The sequence below is a fragment of the Populus euphratica genome, unplaced genomic scaffold, assembly GCF_000495115.2.
Source record: "Populus euphratica unplaced genomic scaffold, PopEup_1.0 scaffold172.1, whole genome shotgun sequence".
Lineage (NCBI taxonomy): Eukaryota > Viridiplantae > Streptophyta > Magnoliopsida > Malpighiales > Salicaceae > Populus > Populus euphratica.
The window spans coordinates 93,481-112,878 of NW_011499920.1; the positions used below are offsets into that span (position 1 = coordinate 93,481).

A 19,398-nucleotide genomic window follows, 5' to 3' on the forward strand; every position below is an offset into this window, starting at 1 on the left:
GTTGTTATTGTTATTGTTATTGTTGTTGTATTATTGTTATTTATAATTTGTACAAATAACCTCCTTGTGGTTCGACCCCGGTCTTGCCGGGTTATTTATTACTTCGACACTCCTGCACTTGGGAGAAGACATCAATCTTTCAGTCGTGTCATGGGCCAGAACCTCTTCCTCTTCTTTGTCACCGAAGGTGACCTGCAAAACAAAGGGAATGCCCTTTTGCACCACCTGAACAGGGGCGGCGCGTGGACTCACACGCCGCCGCTGGGAAAGCTAGGAAATGAGTGGATCTGAAATGGCTTCCTCCCTTCTTCTCTCCCTCGCCGGTTGTGACCTGCAAATCAACAGAAAACACAACAACACAGTCGATTCTCCTCTTCCTAGATCTGTTTAGATCGGTTTCTCTCTCCTTTATTTTGGGTCTGCTCCATTTCTCTATTGATGGCAGATCTGGTGGCGGTTGGCTTCTGTGAAGGCCGATCTGCGGGGAGATGAAGAAGAGAACGAGGATGGCTGGTGCATGCATCCAGTTGGAAATGGTGCCAAATCTATGGGCGACGCCGTGTTAGAGGGAAGAGCTGTTGTGCTGTGGTGCTTGTTGGAGGCTGGAGTTGATGGTCTTCCTTCGCTGCTGGTGTTCAGTTGTCACTGCGACCAACTGTGAAGACCGTGGGTGTGTCCACTGAAGCTCTGGCGGAGGAAAAGGAAAAAGATCAACTGGTTGAGGAGAGATAGGGCTACAGTGGAGGCAGGTTCAGTAGCAGTAAAGAGTAGAGGGAGCTAATTCTTGTGGGTTGTCGGATCAAAGGTTGAAGATGAGAAGGAATGGGGGCTGTGGAAATGTGGCCGGTGGCTGGTGGAGATGGGTGAAGGAAGGAAAAATCTGAAAAGGGGAAGGGGAGGCGGCGCCCGGATGAAGGAGAAGGAGAAGTTAAGGTTTTTAGGGTTTTTCCTTTATTATGAAATTACCCCTTCATATGGTAAAATTCGCCACCCCTTTACATGTTGAAGGCTGCTATTTATAGGTAAAATATTGCTTGGTTTTTAAAATTGGTCCCTCAACTTTTTTTGTCAAATTTTGATTTTTTCGTTATATTTTCTGGTATTTTTTGAAAACAAGCAGTATCAACATCGGCTCAATGAGGAAAATTAATGATTATAAATGTAACGCGTTAAAAGTTGAACTTGTTTCAAATATCTTTAAAAATTGAAATTCTTTTGAGATGATGTTGAAAATGCTAAAAACGATGAAAATATATTTAAAAATGTATTTTTTGAATTTTCGTTGTTTTTCTCTATTTTTTTGGATTTTCTAAAAATTTTTAAAAACATGGGTAAAAAATTAGGGAATAACCTAGAATCATTTGCCATGCATTTAGGCATCTTAGTTTTCAGATCAAGATCATGCTCTTGCTTTCTCTCTTTATATTTTTTGTAATGTTTATGTTTTGCTTTCATTAATATCAAGTTTATGTCTTTCATTTCCTTTCATTTACTTAGTTAATTTTTATCTTATTTATGTTTTTATTTTATTTATTTATTTTTCTTTCTTTTATTATATTTAGTTAAGTTTATTATGTCAATGTGAAAAGGTTACACTAATGGTGTAAGAATAAGTATAGTGTAAACTTAATATGAATTTTAATATTTGATACTAACATGTTTTGTATTTGTTATCTTGTTCACTTTTTAATACTTTGTTTGTTAAATGACTAATCTAGATTTATATTGTATAACACTTGGTACAACAAATACTTAGTACTCTCATAGTCCATATTGTAAGGTATAACTGATACTTGAGCTATGAAAGGAACTTTATTTGTTGTTAACATAAGTTATAATTATGAATGCCTGACGAGATTTACAAGCATTAGCATTAATTGAATAAGATAACTAATGTGATCATGTTAACAATTTAGAATTTAATTGAAATCTCCTTTGTGTGTGGTTTCCAATTGAATAATAAGAGTTTATATTATACTTGTTTGATATACTATTAGTGGAACCTCTAACCTTGACATTTGTTATTATTATTGTTTAATCCTTATATTAATATTTCATCTTAAATATTATTATTATTGTTATTATTGTTGTTATTGTTGTTGTTGTTATTGTAGTAGTAGTAGTATTAATGTCATTTATAATTTATACAATTAACTTCCTTGTTGTTTGGCGTCGGTCTTGCTGGGTTATTTATTATTTTGACACTCCTGCACTTAAGAGAAGATATCAATCTTTTAGTCGTGTTAGTTATCAAACAATAACAATTACATTTAATTTAATTTCTTCTATTTTTTACTTTTTAAATTAGGGTTCTTATAAGAAATTTAGGGATTTTGAGAAAAGCAGTAAACATAATGAAATTGAGGTGGAATAGTATAGAAATAGTGAATGTAACTAGTAATTAAGAAAGAAATTAGATTAGTTTGAAGAATGAACTTGTAACTAAGGATGAGGAAATAAAGGAATGAGGTTTTGATTTTTTATATTTGAGAAATGATGTTATTTGTAGCGGGGGGTGAGCAATGTGATGTCATCTAACAATGATAGAGGCTTTTGTTGTTCCTCTTGTGTGAGATGTTATATGTTGGGAAAGATTTTTGGATTTAATCATAGAATTATGATTAATGTTTAGGAGTCGCCACCTAGTATTATAGTCACTAGAAACTATGGTTTGTGAAAGTTTTGGTAAGGAACTGATTGTGTAAAGGAAATACGCATTACTTCTAGTGCACCTTACCTAAGGTAAGTTGCATTGTTTTTTGATTATTTTTTTCTAAATGAGGTTTCTATTTGTTGGTCTTTTCTAAGGTTCAAGAGATAAAGTTTCTATTTGTTAGTCTTTTCTAAAGTTCAAGACAGATCTCTCTTCATGAGAACATCTCTACCTTATTGGGTTAAATGCTAACAATTCTAAAAACTAAATCTTAGCATCGCATTTATTTACACCTCGTATCTTTAATACCTAAGGGTGTATTTTTTAGTATAATTTTACACATCACAAATATTAAACTTTCTTTCATAACAAATACAAAATATATTCGTATCAAACATTAAGGTCCATGTTAAGTTTACACTATACTTATTCTCATACCATTAGTGTAACCTTTTCACCTTGACATAATAAACTTAACTAAATATAATGAAAGAAAGACAAATAAATAAACAAAATAAGAATATAAATAAGATAAAAGTTAACTTAGTAAATGAAAGGAAATAAAATGCATAAACTTGATATTAATGAAAGCAGAATATAAGCAAAACTAAACAAGAAAGCAAGAGCATGATCTTGGTCTAGAAATCAATATGCCTAAATGCATGGCAAATGCCTCCTTTTATAGGCTAAAATTAGGAAATATTGATTTGATGACTAATTGATGAGTGGGTGGCTAACTCTTGACTTGATGACAATCCTTATCTTCTTTTGTTTGTCCAAAACATCATTAATAATGTTAGAATTGAACCACTTGAAAACATGAAAGTTCTAGAAAATTGTCTCGGCTTTTCAAGAAAAAAAATTGAGATTATTTGGACTTCTAAAACTTCAGATATGGGCTAAATACTTAACAGTGTTTAGGTTGTAAGACAGATTCAGACTTTTTTGTTGTTGCTATAATTTGGACTTGAAAATGACCTTTTTAAATCTTGGGCTCCATGAAAATGATAAACCTATATCTTATGTTCTCATCTATATAAAGTAGATCTAAATTCAAGATCTACTGATTAGTACTTAAAAGTACATTTTTATCATGGTTTTATATCATCATTTTGCACTTGAAGTATCAATAACTCCTTAACTAAAATATGTTTTATAATAATGTATCTAATAAGATAAGATACCTATAATTTGTGGTAAATATCTATTTTTAATGCAGGCCTATCACATAAATGAAAATATTGATTGATGACTTTAAAAACTTAAATTGCAAAGGCAAAGAGATGGCCAAACTTAGAAAAGAGATGTCGGTGCAATCCAAACCGGAACACTGTTCGGTAATTGGGTCATATCTAGAGCTATATATCTCAGATTTAGGTCCAATTTATATGGATGGAAAGGTAAGACATAGGCCTACAACTTTCATATGGAGCCCAAGATCTAAAAAGGCCATTATCAAGTCCAAATTGTAGCAACAACAAAGAAGCCCGAATCTGTCTTCCAGCCCGAGCACTGTTCGGTATTTTGGCCATATCTGGAGTTCTAGAAGTCCAAATGAGCTGAAATTTTTACACAAGAAAGCTGAGACAATTGCCTACAACTTTCATGTTTGCAACTGGCTCCAATTTTGACGTTATCAATGACGTTTTGGGCAGACAAGAGAAGATAAAGATTGTCACCAAGTCAAAAGTTGGCCACCCACTTATCAATTAGTCATCAAATCAATAGTTCCCATTTTTGGCCTATAAAAGGAGGCATTTGCCATGCATTTAGGCATCTTGGTGTTCAGATCAAGATCATGCTCTTCCTTTCTCTCTTTGTATTTTTTATGCTTTGTTTTCATTAATATTAAGTTTATGCCTTTCATTTCCTTTCCTTTACTTAGTTAACTTTTATGTTCTTATTTTGTTTATCTATTTTGCTTTCTTTCATTATGTCTAGCTAAGTTAATTATGTCAAGGTGAAAAGGTTACACTAATGGTGTAAGAATAAGTATAATGTAAACTTAATATGGACTTTAATGTTTGATACTAACATGTTTTATATTTGTTATCTTGTTCACTCTTTAATACTTTGCTTGTTAAATAACTAATCTTGATTTATGTTGTATAACACTTGGTACAACAAATGCTTGGCACTTTCATAGCCCATAATGTATGGTATAACCGACACCTGAGCTATGAAAGGAACTTGATTTATTGTTAACATAAGTTATAATCATGAATGCTTGACGAGATTTACAAGTATTAGCATTAATTGAATAAGATGACTAATGTAATCATGTTAACAATATATAATCTGATTGGAACCTCCTTTGTGTGTGGTTTCTCTATATATGATCAAATTACCAAACAGTATTCCGGTTTGAACTGCACCAGCATCTCTTTTCTAAGTTTGGCCATCTCTTGTCCTTTCAATTTCAATTTTTAAACTTATTAATCAATCCTTTGATTTATATGAAAGGCCTGTATCTAAAATGAATATTTACCACAAATTAAAGATATTTTAAATTATTAGATATGTTATTATAAAACATGTTGATACTTCAAGTGCAAAATGATGATATAAAACCTTGAAAAAAAAATACATTTTTAAGTACTAATCACCCAACAATTTTGTTTGGGCATTTTTTATCATTTAGGATTTTCTTTTATATCCCCTAATGTTGTTTATGCACTTTTATTGCTGAGGATTTTTTCATGCCCCAGGGTTGTTTGGGTACTTTTAGTCACTAAAGAATTTTTTACTCTTGCCTCCTAGTGTAGGGAGTGATCGTAGCCAATGTTATTTTCTCAAGAAAAAGTTATGAGGCTTAGAAAGGGATTTTTAGCATTTATGAAAGGATGATTAAAGATGATTTTTTTTCATTTCAAATGCATTTATTCAGAATCGATGAGCTTTGTTTTTCAAAATGGATTCTCATTATTCATGTAGTCAAAACTCCGTTTTGAAGTTACCTCATGGTGTTCGAGTTGTCTTTCAGGTTTTTTAAGTGTTAGAAAATCACTTGAATTTTCAGAACTTATTTATTAGAATAAAAACCGATTTGACTTTTGTCTTTATATTAAACTTTGATTTTCTAAAAATTCTTATGAAAACATGGGATCATACTTGTTTTTTTATTAGAGAAAAAAAAGAAAAACAAATAAAATGACCATCTTTTTATCTAGAAGTAGAAGATGTACTTAAGCAACCAGGTCTCTTCACTTTTAAGCATATTCCCTTATGCTTTCCTTATCCTTTTTCTCTAAATTGGACAAATTGTATTGCTTGATAAAAGCATCCATCAAGTCTTTTCATTTTTTTTTTATCTTTGTGTTGTCCAATCTTATATACTAGCTTAATGTCGCCCCACTGAAGCCATCCTAAAAAAAGTGCATTAGTAGTTTTTTATCATGTATTATTTCTGCCATTTTTTTGCAGCAGGATGTAAAATGAGTCATATGGCATGATGTTCTAGTATATTTGATGAATTTAGGAACACAAAACTTTTTCAGGACAACCACATTTGAGACCAGACACATTTCTGCTCCCGTACTGGATTGTAGAAGTCTACCCCTTTAATGGCTCTAATCTGGGCTTCTAACACCACCATCTTATCTTGATCATTAGAATATTTGGTCTTGTGGGACTCATTAGCAAATGGATCAATGATTGCAAGGGCTAGTACTAGTGGCTTGACTGTATAAATACTGGATTATATGGAGGTTCTTGACCATGTTCACTCATTATTTCTTTAGGTTGAGTTGTTGACGGAGGCTGAACAAAAATAACAGGTCACTTGAAAAGACCTTCACTAGAGGCAATTTTAAGTGTTTGCTCAAGTAAGCTAGTGAGGTGAGCCACATTTACTTTCAGAGACTCTAACTCTTCTTAGAAATGGGCATCACGGTAAGCACGCTTTTCATCCTTCATGTTTCTTACTCGAAGTCGAGTGTTGTAGGCTTTTTGGGGATCTATATTTCAACCTGGTGCATGTATGTATGTTATTCATAATAAATTGAGGTATGTGTATGGATACAAATGTATGTACATACACATTGGGTAGGAATGACAAAAACCTATACAAAATGAATATCAAGGGAATTTATGCTCTAAAGGAAGATTTTAGGTCATTACATGATAGGTAGGTTTTCATCCTCCATATTTCTTGCTCGAAGTCGAGTGTTGTAGGCTTTTTAGGGATCTATATTTCAACCTGGTGCATGTATATATTTTATTCATAATAGATTGAGGTATGTGTATGGATACAAATGTATGTACATACACATTGAGTAGGAATGACAAAAACCTATACAAAATGAATATCAAGGGAATTTATGCTCTAAAGGAAGATTTTAGGTCATTACATGATGGGTAGGTTTTCTACCTAGTCTTAAAAGGGTCTATAAATTACCTAGTAACCACCTCATGTGAAGGTAGTGTAGGGGTTTACAGGGAATGGTTGGGCATAATGTGACCGCCATTACCGAGTAAACACTCAGCTTATAGTTGGATGTTTCATGAATCTGAACCCCAACTGATCACCTAACCTAGAATTGAGTTTTATTTGTAAAATGCATGCTAAAGAAATAAAACACATGAGCTAAAATTAAAGACCAATAAAAAAAATAATCAAATAATCAAAGCTTAGTCTGACCAGACAAGTTAATCCCTAAAGGAGTCGCCATCTTATCGCGAGGGTACACGTAATGCGATGTCGACTGGTGACATCGAATGCTTTTGGCGTTCCTCTTATGTGAGGTGTTATGTGTTGGAAAAGGTTTTTGAATTTAATCATAGAATTATGATTAATGTTTAGGAGTCACCACCTAGTATTATGATCACTAAGAAACTATGGTGAATGAGAGTCTAGGTAAGGGACTAGTTGTAAAAGGAAAAGACGTATCACTCCTAGTACACCTTACCTAAGGTAAGCTGCATTATTGTTTGATTGTTTCCTTTTAAGTCGGGTTTCTTTTTGTTGGTCTTCTCTAAGTTTCAAAGCAAATCTCTCTTCATAAGAAAGTCTCTACCTTATTGGGTTAAATGCTAACTGTTTTAAAGTCTGAATTTTAGCTTCCTATTTATTTACAACTTATATCTTTAATACCTGAGAATGTACTTTATTTTGTAATTTTACACTTAACAGATATTAAAGTCTACATCTGAATTCTAAAAAAAGATTGGAAAAAGATTTTTAACATGTTGGTCAAATCCTAATAGATAATCATAAACTAGTAATGATATCAATTTTTAGATTTTTCTAAAACATGAAAAAGATGTAATTTTTGTTTTTCATATAAAAAATATGCTTAAAACTTTTTTACGATTTGATCATATGCATAAAAACAAAATATATTGTTTTTGTTTTTGAATAGGGAAATTGATTCAAAACTTTTTGAGATTTTTTTTTTGCAAATGTTTTGAATTTGTTTTAAAATATTTTAGAGAAAATTGGGTATTTTAATATTAAATTTGTATTTTATAGTGTAAATATATAACCTGATATCATGCAAAATTGGACAAAAAATATTTATGAAAATCATAATTTTTTTGAAATGATTTTTGTTTTTTGTTTTTTTAAATGATATCATAATATAATATAATATATGTGGGTTAGGCTGACCTAGTTAACTAGGCCAAACCCTGGAAATATTGGTTGAGCCGATTTCGGCTAAGCATATCCTTTTTTTTTAGGCTATGGCGAGCCTAAAACGATCTAGCCCAAGCCCGCATGGTTGTTGGCCCAACCTAGCAACCATGCTAATTAATCATGCTGTATGCAAAATGAGAATTTGTTCTGCATGCAGTAACTTAGTTAATAGCAATGGAGAGGCTGTGTTACCTGGCACCAGAGTGCCTAAATAGAGGCAGCTGGTTGAGATGAGGAGGGGTTAACATGAGGACGATGGTTGAGGCTGTGGCAAAAATGGTGGTAAAGCAGGATGAACGAAGGAGAAGAAAATCTATAGTGGGAGAGGGACAGGTAATTTCGGTGATTGTACTGCCACTGGTGAGGATTTGGGTTTGCAAAGAGGTTGTGCTGCCATCTGTTGGTGGAGGAAAAAAGTGTTTGTAAGGATTTTCAAGGGCTGAAGAGATGGTGGAGAGAGAAAGAATAAAGGAACATTGGCTGGAAAAGAAAACAGGGGAGTAAGTTGATTTTTGCACCCCTTTTTCTTCTTGCTCAAGCAATGAAATACACCCCTATTTATAGGAGGTGGAAGAGGGATATTTTGTCTTTAATGGTGTCAAATCATGGTCTATGATGTGGTTGATAAGCATCCTAATCATTGGTTCAAAGTGTGTATCATGAGTTGTCAATTCTACAGGAAAAAGGTTGTCATGAGTTGGCCTCTTTAGGTTAGTGTCATGTTAATAGACCTAAACGGACTATATTCGGGGATAAAGGGATGTTAGGTGATCATTTTGGTGCATTAGTTGTTAATTTTGGTGGACATATGAGGTATTAAACACACCTTAAAAATAGCTCCCTATGTTATCATTTTTTAATAAAAATTGAAAAGACAATGAACAGTGTCTGGTCCTTTTTTTTTTAAAAAAAAAGAGAGCAGAAACGGAGCCATTTTAGTTAAAATTAGATATTCTTGTTGATCTTTAATTTAGTCCTCTAGCTTTTAATTTCTTTTAATAAACCCCTATTTGACTCTAAACTTTTAATTTAATGCAGTTAAGTCCCTAATGAATTACTATTTGAGTCCTGGAGTTACGCACCTTTTATAATATAGTTCTTGGTCTCGGATTTGTTCAATTAAACCCCTAAGTGACCATTAAACTTTTAATTTCTTCAATTTCACCCCTAGTTTATGTTAATTAAGCTCCTATAGCTTGGTTTCTTTTGCAGTTTGGCCCTTGATGCGGATTTTTTCAATTTAGCCTCTAATTGACCCTAAAACTTCAAATGATGAAACTCAATTTATCAATTAATATAACATTAAATGATGAAATAAAAAAACAAAAATCCATAAAAAATTAAGTTGAATTTAAAAATAATAAAAAAAGCCTTGCCAAAATTGTACATAGCATGTAATGATTGAGTGGGATGGATGAATGGAAAATATGGTACTATTTGCATTCATTTTTTACTGTCTTCTTGAATTCTTACCCTAGTAGTGTAGAACTGTTTATTTCTACAATATAGCCTTATAGATAAGGTTGTTGACAGCGTACTATTTTAGTAGATAATACTAAAGTGATCGTTGGCTATGAAATATAAACTAACAAAATGATATTTTGTCTTATCTTACATCCCTAGGATATTTTCTTGAGTTTTTTTGGGTTTCTAGCATTTAAAAAGAAAAAAAATAAAATAACAGTGTAATAAAATATTTTAAAAAATAATATTATTTATAGAGTCACATTGGTATTTAAAAAAAGAACTTTGGTATGCCTTTAATGACATTTTCTGTTTTTTTTGTCTCTTTCTCTATCCTCTTTCATTCTTGTAATTTATGAAGAGATAGGAGAGAGAGAAAATAAAAAATAAAAAATAAAGAGATCATAACCGGAAGTTCTGATGATAACAACATCAACACTATTAGGAAGATCTCAATGAGATAGGTCCAACGACATCTAATAAGGTCACAAAACAGTGAACATAGTTGACTACACGAGTTGTCCAAAAATGTTGGGGTTCACTTGTCATTGGGATCTTCATGTAGTCCACTTCAATTAACATCAATGAAATTCTTTGGTGTTTTTAAATTCAACTTGTCGATATTTTTTTAACGCTACTAATGATGTCATTATCAAAGTTTTAGTGTATCTTCACATATTTTCCTTTTTCTTTTTATTGAATCATGTCTCTTTCAAAATTTGTAATTTGTCCTTACTCGTAAATCATAAATGTTATTTATAATTTTTTAAACTGTGTTAGTTTTCTAAATATTTTTTTATATTATGTTGTTTTATCAATTTCTTTGTTTGCATGCTAGAGTCCAAAAAATAATCATATTTTCTTTATATATATATATATATATATATATATATATATTGACTTTTCAAGGTGTAGGGATTTTTTCTAGGCTGCTGAATAATATACCAAGGAAAGAAAATGATTTGTTAATGGTGAAGAAAATAATTTTTTAAGGATATTCATGTAGTTGAAACATCTAGGCATGGGCTCGTGGGAAAAGTTTTCTCGATGATTTGATGTGTTTTGATTCATGGCAATAGGTCATGATCCTAAAAATTAAAGAATGATTTAAAATTTTGATAAAAATGACCGTAAAAAATTAATTGGGAGCATGGTGGGATGGAATTAAAATTGTATTTTAATTTAATAATAATTTTGAAAGTGTTTATATTTTATTTTTATAGATTTTATAAATTTATATTTTAAAACCACAATATTAAAAACTACTACAATATCAAATATACACTAAAAATTTTATATTTTATTATAATTATAATACAGTTATATAAGACGGGAAAGTAGAATACATTTCCCAATTTAAATTCATACCATTAAAAATTAATTTGAAAATAATTTAATTAGTTTTATAAAAAATATTTATCTTAAAAGATTTGTGAGATTTTTAGATTTTTAAAAGTGTGGAATACCATTATACATAAGAAACCACTTTCAATAAACATAATAAAAATCACCCTTCTAGCATGCATGTAATTAAAATATACAATGCATGGATTTATGAGAGGTTTTTTTTTTTTCAAGAGTTTTCCATATATAGTGTTTTGGCTAAGTAATATCATAACATCACATCATTAATCAAATCCAAATAAACTAGGTAGTTCAACTTCAAACTATTACAACCATACAACTTATTAAATAAAATTAAATTATTAATAAAACATTAAACAGGTAAACAAAACTAGGCTCTAAAGAATGTCTAAAAAAAATGCAATAAATTTATATAAAAAAATCTTAAAATTCAATAAAAATTGTTTGGTTTATTTATAAATTTTATATATCTCAACCATTTCATCGCCTTCAATTTATCATAATATTTTAAAATCATAATAATATAATTTTTATAATTTTACATCAATAAAAACAAAAAATAACTACACATGAACTTTAATTTTTTCAAAATTCATTTGAAATTCCAAATAAATCAATTAAAAAGATTAGACAGTAATCCATTCTTAATAGCCCAACTCGAACCCATACAATCAGTCAAGCCCACCTCTCGTCTGAGAAAAAAAAAAAAAACCGGACGCCAAAAAAAACAAACACTAATCCTTAAATTCAACTTTCTTCTCTTTCACAGTTCCGCCCATAAAATCATTCATTTCCTCGTGCTCACCCAGACAGATCCCTCCTTACATAAGCAAATCCTTAAATTTTCCAATTTCTTTCAAAAACATCCTCAAAAAAGCCAGCTTCATCGGAGAAATTCAACGTCAGGCGAGTTCCCCAGTAAAGTTCTTAAATTTACCATGTGATTAGGTTTTTTAAGGGCAGGGTTAGGTTTTTGTTTTCTCTTGGGGTGGTTAGGGCATAAGAAAATGAAGGGGGGCCGATCGCACCGGCTCCAGACCCACCACCAGAATGACCCGCATGAGGACTGGGTGGATGGGTCATGGACAGTAGATTGTGTGTGTGGTGTAAACTTTGATGATGGAGAGGAAATGGTGAATTGTGATGATTGTGGCGTGTGGGTACACACGCGATGTTCAAAGTATGTTAAGGGGGAAGAATTGTTTACTTGTGATAAATGTAAGAGGAGGAAGAAGGGGGGTAATATTAGTAATAATGATGATAGTGATGAGACTGAGGTTGCGCAGTTATTAGTCGAATTGACGACGAAAACGGTTAGTTTAGAGAATGGTGGTGATGGTTGTGGGGGGAATGTTTGTCACCCGAGGAAAGGGTTGAGGTTGTGGACTGAGATTCCGATGGAGGAAAGAGTTCACGTGCAGGGAATTCCTGGTGGGGATCCTGCTTTGTTTCGTGGGTTTTCTAAGGTTTTCACGCCAGAGTTGTGGAAGTGTGCTGGATATGTTCCGAAGAAATTTAGTTTTCAGTACAGGGAGTTTCCGTGTTGGGATGAGAAGGAGATGAAGGTGGAGAACAGGAGGGGTGAGGAGGAGAATGAGAATATGGTTGATAAGGGTGCAGGGGTTTTGTTTTCTTTGTCGAAGGAGAGCGTGTTTGGGATGCCGGTGGCAAAGTTAGGTGGCATGAGAGAGAGGGATGAGGGTTGTGGTTGTGAAAGGAAGGTGTATTCGAGAGAGATGAAGAAGTGGGAGGGTGACGATGGAGAAGTTGGGGGTGCTAATTTTGCAGTGCGAAGGGAGAGAAGTGCACTCAAGCCGGTTGTTGCAAATCCAGGTAAGCGGGGGAAAGAAGATCTTGGGACGTCCAAAGATTTCAGTGTAAAGAAGAAGGCTCGAACTGCAGAGAAGGAGATGGAGGCAGAGAAGAGGATTTTTCATGCTTTTAAATCAGGTGATTGGATATGACTTGCTTTGCTTTATTTCCTAATTGTATTGTCTGTCTCTCCTTTTTGGAGCTGTCCAAGTGCACTTATTTCACATTAATGGCATGAAGTTTAGGCATTAGGTCACATCTTGTAGTAGTAGACACACACTTGTTGACTCCAATTCTTTCTTGTTTTTATTCTTATTACTAGCATTTACATCCACCAGTGATGCAAAACCGTTGGAGTTTTATGAAGACAGAGCTCGGAAGTCCTTCAAGAGTGAACTTCAAAGTAATAAGAACAAGAATTTAAAGGACTCTGATATTCAAGAACAGAAGTCAGATAGTTATATAGCAGTAGAAAATGTTGTTGAGAAGCTCAAGAATAACTTGGCAGTGGTTGAGCTGCCCTTGGAAGCTCTGTCACCTGACATATCTAGACCTGATTCTTCAACTGGATCTGGATTGAAGGAAGAGAAGTCTAGCCACGAAGTTCTGGTTTCAGTTGGGAGTTCTCCCAAAGAGTTTAATGTATCTTGTGGGAGAATGCCTGTAAAACAAGAGGTATGCCTTGCTCTCTCTCCTTTTTGGTTTTGCCTGGGATAGTACTGTGCTTCGTCTCTTGATGATTGTTATTGGGACTAGATTACAGATCCAGAAAACAAACAAGACTGCTAGAATAAAGCCAAGAATGACATTTGTAAGTGATGATAATAGTTTAGAATCCCTTGACAGGGAATGAGAAATGACAATATGTGGGAATCTAGCAAAAGCTGAGTTCTGACCAGAGCATACATAACTTGTGATTTGAAATACTGTTTAAATTTGTGTTGTCTTTCAAGATATACAGCGCATCAATCATTATGCTAGAATGAAGTAAGAATATCTCTTTTGAATAACCTTTTGGGTTCTTTGTTTTTTTATGTTTTTGTATGAAAATTGGTTCAGAGGACAAATACAATAAAACTAAACAAGGGAAACAGCCCTCCTTGTGTGAATCATCATACAACAGAGCAGTACTCCTATTCCCCTAACCATAACATACCTAAGTTTCCAAACCCTTCTCTTAACAGCATATCCATTAATTGGCCATTATGAGCCTTAATTGTGACTGAGTTGCACCATGGAGTTTGAAGACACCAAACTCTTATCATTGAATCCAAGCCCAACACAATGCAATGATAGTATAACAAGCCTCCTGCAAATCCACATGAAATTCTGACATTTCAGCTCTGATAGCTGTGCACCAGCCAAGCTTCAGTGGAAATCCCCCCATTCCCAGTCCCATCAGCATCATGCAACTTGCCCCTACCCCAGCAAACCTGGATTTAAACCATTCATTTTGACAACTTGCCCGTTTTTTTGAGCTGTTAAATTTGACAGGTTACTTCTTCTGTTAGATATGCACATTAGTAGTTTCTCTTGTTCTACAATATAGTGGTTCCTCCTTGTGCCTTATTGATTGACTTTTACATCTTACCTATAACGTAGCTCTTTTCTTGGGGGTAATTGTACGTTCACTTCTATGCTTTTAGATTTCACTTGCTGTGTTTGAATGACTTCATCTGTGCTTGTTATAGGGCAATAACATTCTAAGTGGAAATTTAGATGATAAAGTGGAGGGTTCCGCTGGAAGAGATGTGCCTGCAGTCAGAGACCCAGCTAGGGCTTCACCAGAAGTTAAAGGCAATCAGATTAATGGTAACAGTGATGCAATTCCAAGTTTTGCACAACCTGGTGTTCAAGTAGAAGTGGATGATGACATCTCTAAGGGGGTCTTGAATTGTCAGTCTCCTCAGGGTGATGCAAAAGATGCAAGGATATCTTATGAAAACATATCTGAAAATTCAAAAATGAATGATGCAACATTAGGTGGTTCATCAAATGACCATAAGGTTCAAGAGGTTGACAGAAATATGGAAGCAGTCCCTCTTTGTCACATGGATAAAGCTAATGAGTTATCTGATGATCCTTGTCAGCATAAACAAGAATTGGAAAGATCTGAAGGCTCAATGGAAATGCAGCAATGTCCTCCAGAACCCAAAAATGGTACAGAGGCTGCTGAAGAACTATCAAAATCAGGTGAAACTATCTCAAGCACTCCAGCACTACTCAATCACCGTAAAATGGTTGTTTGTGTTGGAAAGTCATCTTCTACTTCATCCACTGTGATGAACTCCAACATGCCTGCCTCTGGCAATTTTAGATCTCCAGATACTTTGAATTTTAGTTCTAACACTAAGCAACAAGTTTTACCTGACAGCAGCACTAGCATTAAGAAAGATCGAGCTACAAGTGAGATAGTGGAAGACGGAGAAAGGCTTGACTTGTCAACAAAAACAGCAAAAGAGTGTCCAAAATCCTCCATGAATTCTGCTTCAAAATTGTTGCACTCGAGCAAGATTTCGCATGCATCTGTTCCTAAGAGAACCAATTCAGATTCCAAAGATTTCATACATTACTCGTCCCCCAAAGCATCTTTGGCACAGAATTCTGGTGATACTGTGGGATCACTGCAAATTGAGACTGCTTCGCTTGCACAAAATAAGGCAACAGCATCAGGATTACCCCTAAGAGCTGAAAAGCTTAATCAGTCTAATGGCCAGTCATGTTCCAAGACAAGTCATGCATTGTCAACGAATCCTTCCGCACCTATCAATTCTCCAGCAGCTTTAAGTGATGAAGAGGTGGAAACAAATTGCAAGCTCTTCTAAATATGGTTGGTTTTGTTCTCATTTTCAATTTCTTTTCTTTTTGTGACAGCTTGCTTTGCTTTTACATCAAGAACTCAATAGCTCTCCTAGAGTACCTCGTGTTCCACGTGTTCGCCATGCTGGTGGTTTACCACATTCATCTTCTCCAACTACAACAAGTGCACTGATGAAGCGCACATCTAGTTCTGGAGCAAAAGATCATAGCTCGGTAAGATATATTTCCACAACAAGATGATTTTCTAAACTTTTAGTATTTCCTTATTAAGGTTATGCAGTGGTGCTTGAAAATGATCTGTGATTCATCATTGTTTAGGCTTCTAGAAGAAAAGGTAAGGATACATCAAAAGATGGGTTTCGCCGTAATCAGGAGCCTGATGATGAGGCTAAAAAGACTGACAGACCATCTTCTTCTGATCAGAGAAGGCAAGATACAGGATATAAAGCTGACTCAGTGTCAAAGAGAGGGGATAATGGATCTCCGACAGCAGTACATTCTGTCAAGAACAATATCCCTCCTGCCTCCACCTCAACTGCTAACAGTGGCCCATCTTCCTCTACTGAGGTTAATGACCATCATTTATCATCTAGACGTAATTCACCCAGGAATATTTCTGATGAGGAGACAGGAACTGTTCGGGCTCCTGTTCATCGCACTCTACCAGGTAGCTACCTCGCCGGAATTTAAATTCTGTGTCAGTTTAGGGTTAAAAGGATACAATAACAACAAATGAGGCTCAGTCAATAACTTAATTTTCATTTTCCTTGCATCATCCATAGGGTTAATCAACGAGATCATGAGTAAAGGCAGGCGCATGACATATGAGGAGCTCTGTAATGCTGTTTTACCGGTATGGTTACTTTTATTTAATTAATTGCTTGTTATTTTCTGCATGTTTGTTTTCTGATGCTTTGATCCTGAGTAAAACAAAGCAGATCTCCATCATTCACTGTGATTCCATTTGCAGCACTGGCATAACTTGAGGAAGCATAATGGAGAACGCTATGCATATTCAAGTCCATCTCAGGCTGTTCTCGATTGCCTGAGGAATCGACATGAATGGGCTCGATTGGTGGATCGTGGTCCCAAGGTACACAAACTGTTGTTTTTTTGTCGTTTCTAAATCACATGAAATGGTGTTTTACTGTGCAAAGTCTCCAACGCTAGTTGCCATTAAAGTATGCCATCAACCCATACTTAGAAGATGATTTTTGATCAAATTAGATAATATTCAATTGTACTACATGCTTTGATAAACTGTAAGTGGGGATATTTAGTGATGCGTTCTCGATTACAATCAATGCATGTTTTTCAGTCATTTCAATCCTTGGTGGTTTGATCTTTCTGATTGTCTAATACTGGTGCCTAAGGAGCATTGGGAAGGCTTTTATTTGACCTTGGTTTTGGCCAACTCTGGTCTTTAAGAAATGCTGGTGGTGTTGCATTGCCATATATATCCACATGGATTTTAAAAAAGCCAAATGGGGAAAGTAAGGTAACTGGATGACTGTAATACTGATTCTGATACTTCCATTGGTTATTGTTTACAAATTTCAAGTAGGATTTTATGGATCGTCTTCACCTTGAATTTGCTTAATACATAGTGCCCTTGGTTCAGCTGTATTTCCTAATTATCAATCAAACCTGGCTTTTGATCATTCTGTACCAGACAAATTCAAGTAGAAAACAGCGCAAGTTTGATCCTGATGAATTAGAAGATAATGACTATGGCGAGGTAAGAACTACCAAAGGAGGAGAAAGCAAAAGGCTTGAGTCACAAAGAGAAGAGGTTCCCAAGGGCAAGCGAAAAGCAAGGAAGCGAAGGCGGCTGGCACTGCAAGGAAGAGGTATAAAGGATGTCAGGAAACGGCAGAAGGCAGACATGCTCACTGATGATGATAGTGGCCTATTTTCTAATTCAAGTAATGAGACATTGTTTAGCGAGGAGGAGAGTCCAGACAATGGAGCAGGTGTGACTGGAAGTGAGGCCACAGCTAGCTCAGATGATACAGAAACCTCATAGCAGTGATTCCTTACAGCAGCTGCTTCTTGGTTTCAGCCGAGTCCTGCGTCCACCACATGGGGTTAATATTGTGCAGCTACAGCATGTCATTTAGTTTTGGAGGATGCCTCGGAATCCTTTTGTAATTTTGTGAATGGATGTGTCCGCAACCTTACCAAGTTACATTTAGTCATTATTTGTCCTGGCCACCACTTTGCAGGTGCAAGATGAAGGCTGGAGCCAAACTTGTAATGCTAGTGTACATATGAATTGTTGTAGCTTTTGTAGCAATATGTTAAGAGAGGCCATCTTTTAGGCATAGCAGCCATTGTATTAGAGTAGATTCTGCAAAATTTAGAAAAGAAGCAGCTCGTTTGTAAGCTTCTTTAGAATCAGCAGGTTTACTTAGGTGCAAAGAATCCCTTGGATTCCATGTATCAAAAACCACAAGTAACGTGGAGATTTGCTTGATGTGCGAAGCTTTGAATCATTTTGTTCTTGATATTAACTCTCTGGTCTCCGGATTCTTTTCTTGTCCATCATACCTTGACGGGCAATTTGCCTCTCTTCCCTTTTAGCGGTTTAATGAGAAAACTACACTTTCAATGCTCAGCCTTGATCTTCATTCATTTAGTACAATTGTGATGGGATTTGTTTTATTATTGTTTGAGTTCTTTGTCTAATGTGGGATTTTAAATGTGTCAACTGCGATTTAGTCAAATAAACAAATCCAAATATTTTTACTTGGATTAAAATGTATTCTATGCAACATATAAAAACTAAAAAATTGCCATCAACTACTCCTTTTTCCCACAAAGACCGACCATGGTGGAGGCTTTTCAAATTTGAATTTTGATAAATATTCTATGTTTACTATGTTTATTGTTTCTTTACTTGGGTCCATGTTGTTCACATTCAACCTATGATTTGTATGAATATTTAAAGACAAGAAAATGACCCTTTGCATAATTGCTAAACCCACTCGACACAAGTATTGAGTCACCGGTGAAATGGGTTAAATGAATTGATTCAATTTATTTTAAAAAAAATTAAAATAATATTATTTTTAAAAAATCTTTGGATTTTGATTAATTGGAGTTTTTAAACAGATATTGTTAGCTAAGCTCTTCTTCTATTTTTTAGAATCATCTTAAGTTAGATCCCTGAATTAATTAAAATTTAAATTAACATGTCCGGTCAATCTTAATTAAATAATAATGTATAAATGCATGAAAACAACAAAAGAATCTACTAGAAATCTCTCGGCCAAAAAGGGGGCTTAGCACTCACACGTGAGGTAGTTGAAACTTTATCTTTTCTACCTTCCATAAATTTAAAAACAAAATCCATAATATAATATTTAGAAATCAAAATCATCAATTCCATTTAATTACATCAGTCAAGGGTCATTTAGCATGTTTAAAATCTTAATAAAAATATTTAATAGGAACACGATCCGTGGACAATAGTATTTATAATTAATGAATGACCCGCCCGTGATTTTTAAAGGAAATCCTAAGCAGAACAAACCAATAAATAAATAAATAATACAACAACAAATTTAGACTTTTTTTAATAAAAATTAAAAAATCACATGGTAAAATACTCTAATCCCTGTAGACTTTGCAATATTCCACTTTTTTT

The 19,398-nt window shown here is 34.2% G+C and overlaps 1 protein-coding gene and 1 long non-coding RNA gene across 2 annotated transcripts in view; both read left to right on the plus strand.

The window, feature by feature from the left end:
- The window catches only part of LOC105135022 (uncharacterized), a 7,280-nt gene extending 6,782 nt beyond the window's left edge, over positions 1-498 (plus strand). The window contains exon 2 of the long non-coding RNA XR_844109.1: positions 226-498. This is a non-coding gene — a long non-coding RNA (uncharacterized LOC105135022). The remainder of the gene's footprint in view (positions 1-225) is intronic.
- An 11,376-nt stretch (positions 499-11,874) lies between these two features.
- LOC105135023 (uncharacterized) lies at positions 11,875-18,256 on the plus strand. The gene is made up of 8 exons (XM_011039692.1): positions 11,875-13,067; positions 13,252-13,604; positions 14,621-15,727; positions 15,804-15,962; positions 16,068-16,416; positions 16,532-16,602; positions 16,720-16,842; positions 17,422-18,256. The coding sequence occupies exons 1-8, from the start codon at positions 12,125-12,127 to the stop codon at positions 17,773-17,775; spliced, it is 3,459 nt and encodes a 1,152-aa protein (XP_011037994.1). The 5' UTR covers positions 11,875-12,124; the 3' UTR covers positions 17,776-18,256.
- Positions 18,257-19,398: the final 1,142 nt, after the last annotated feature.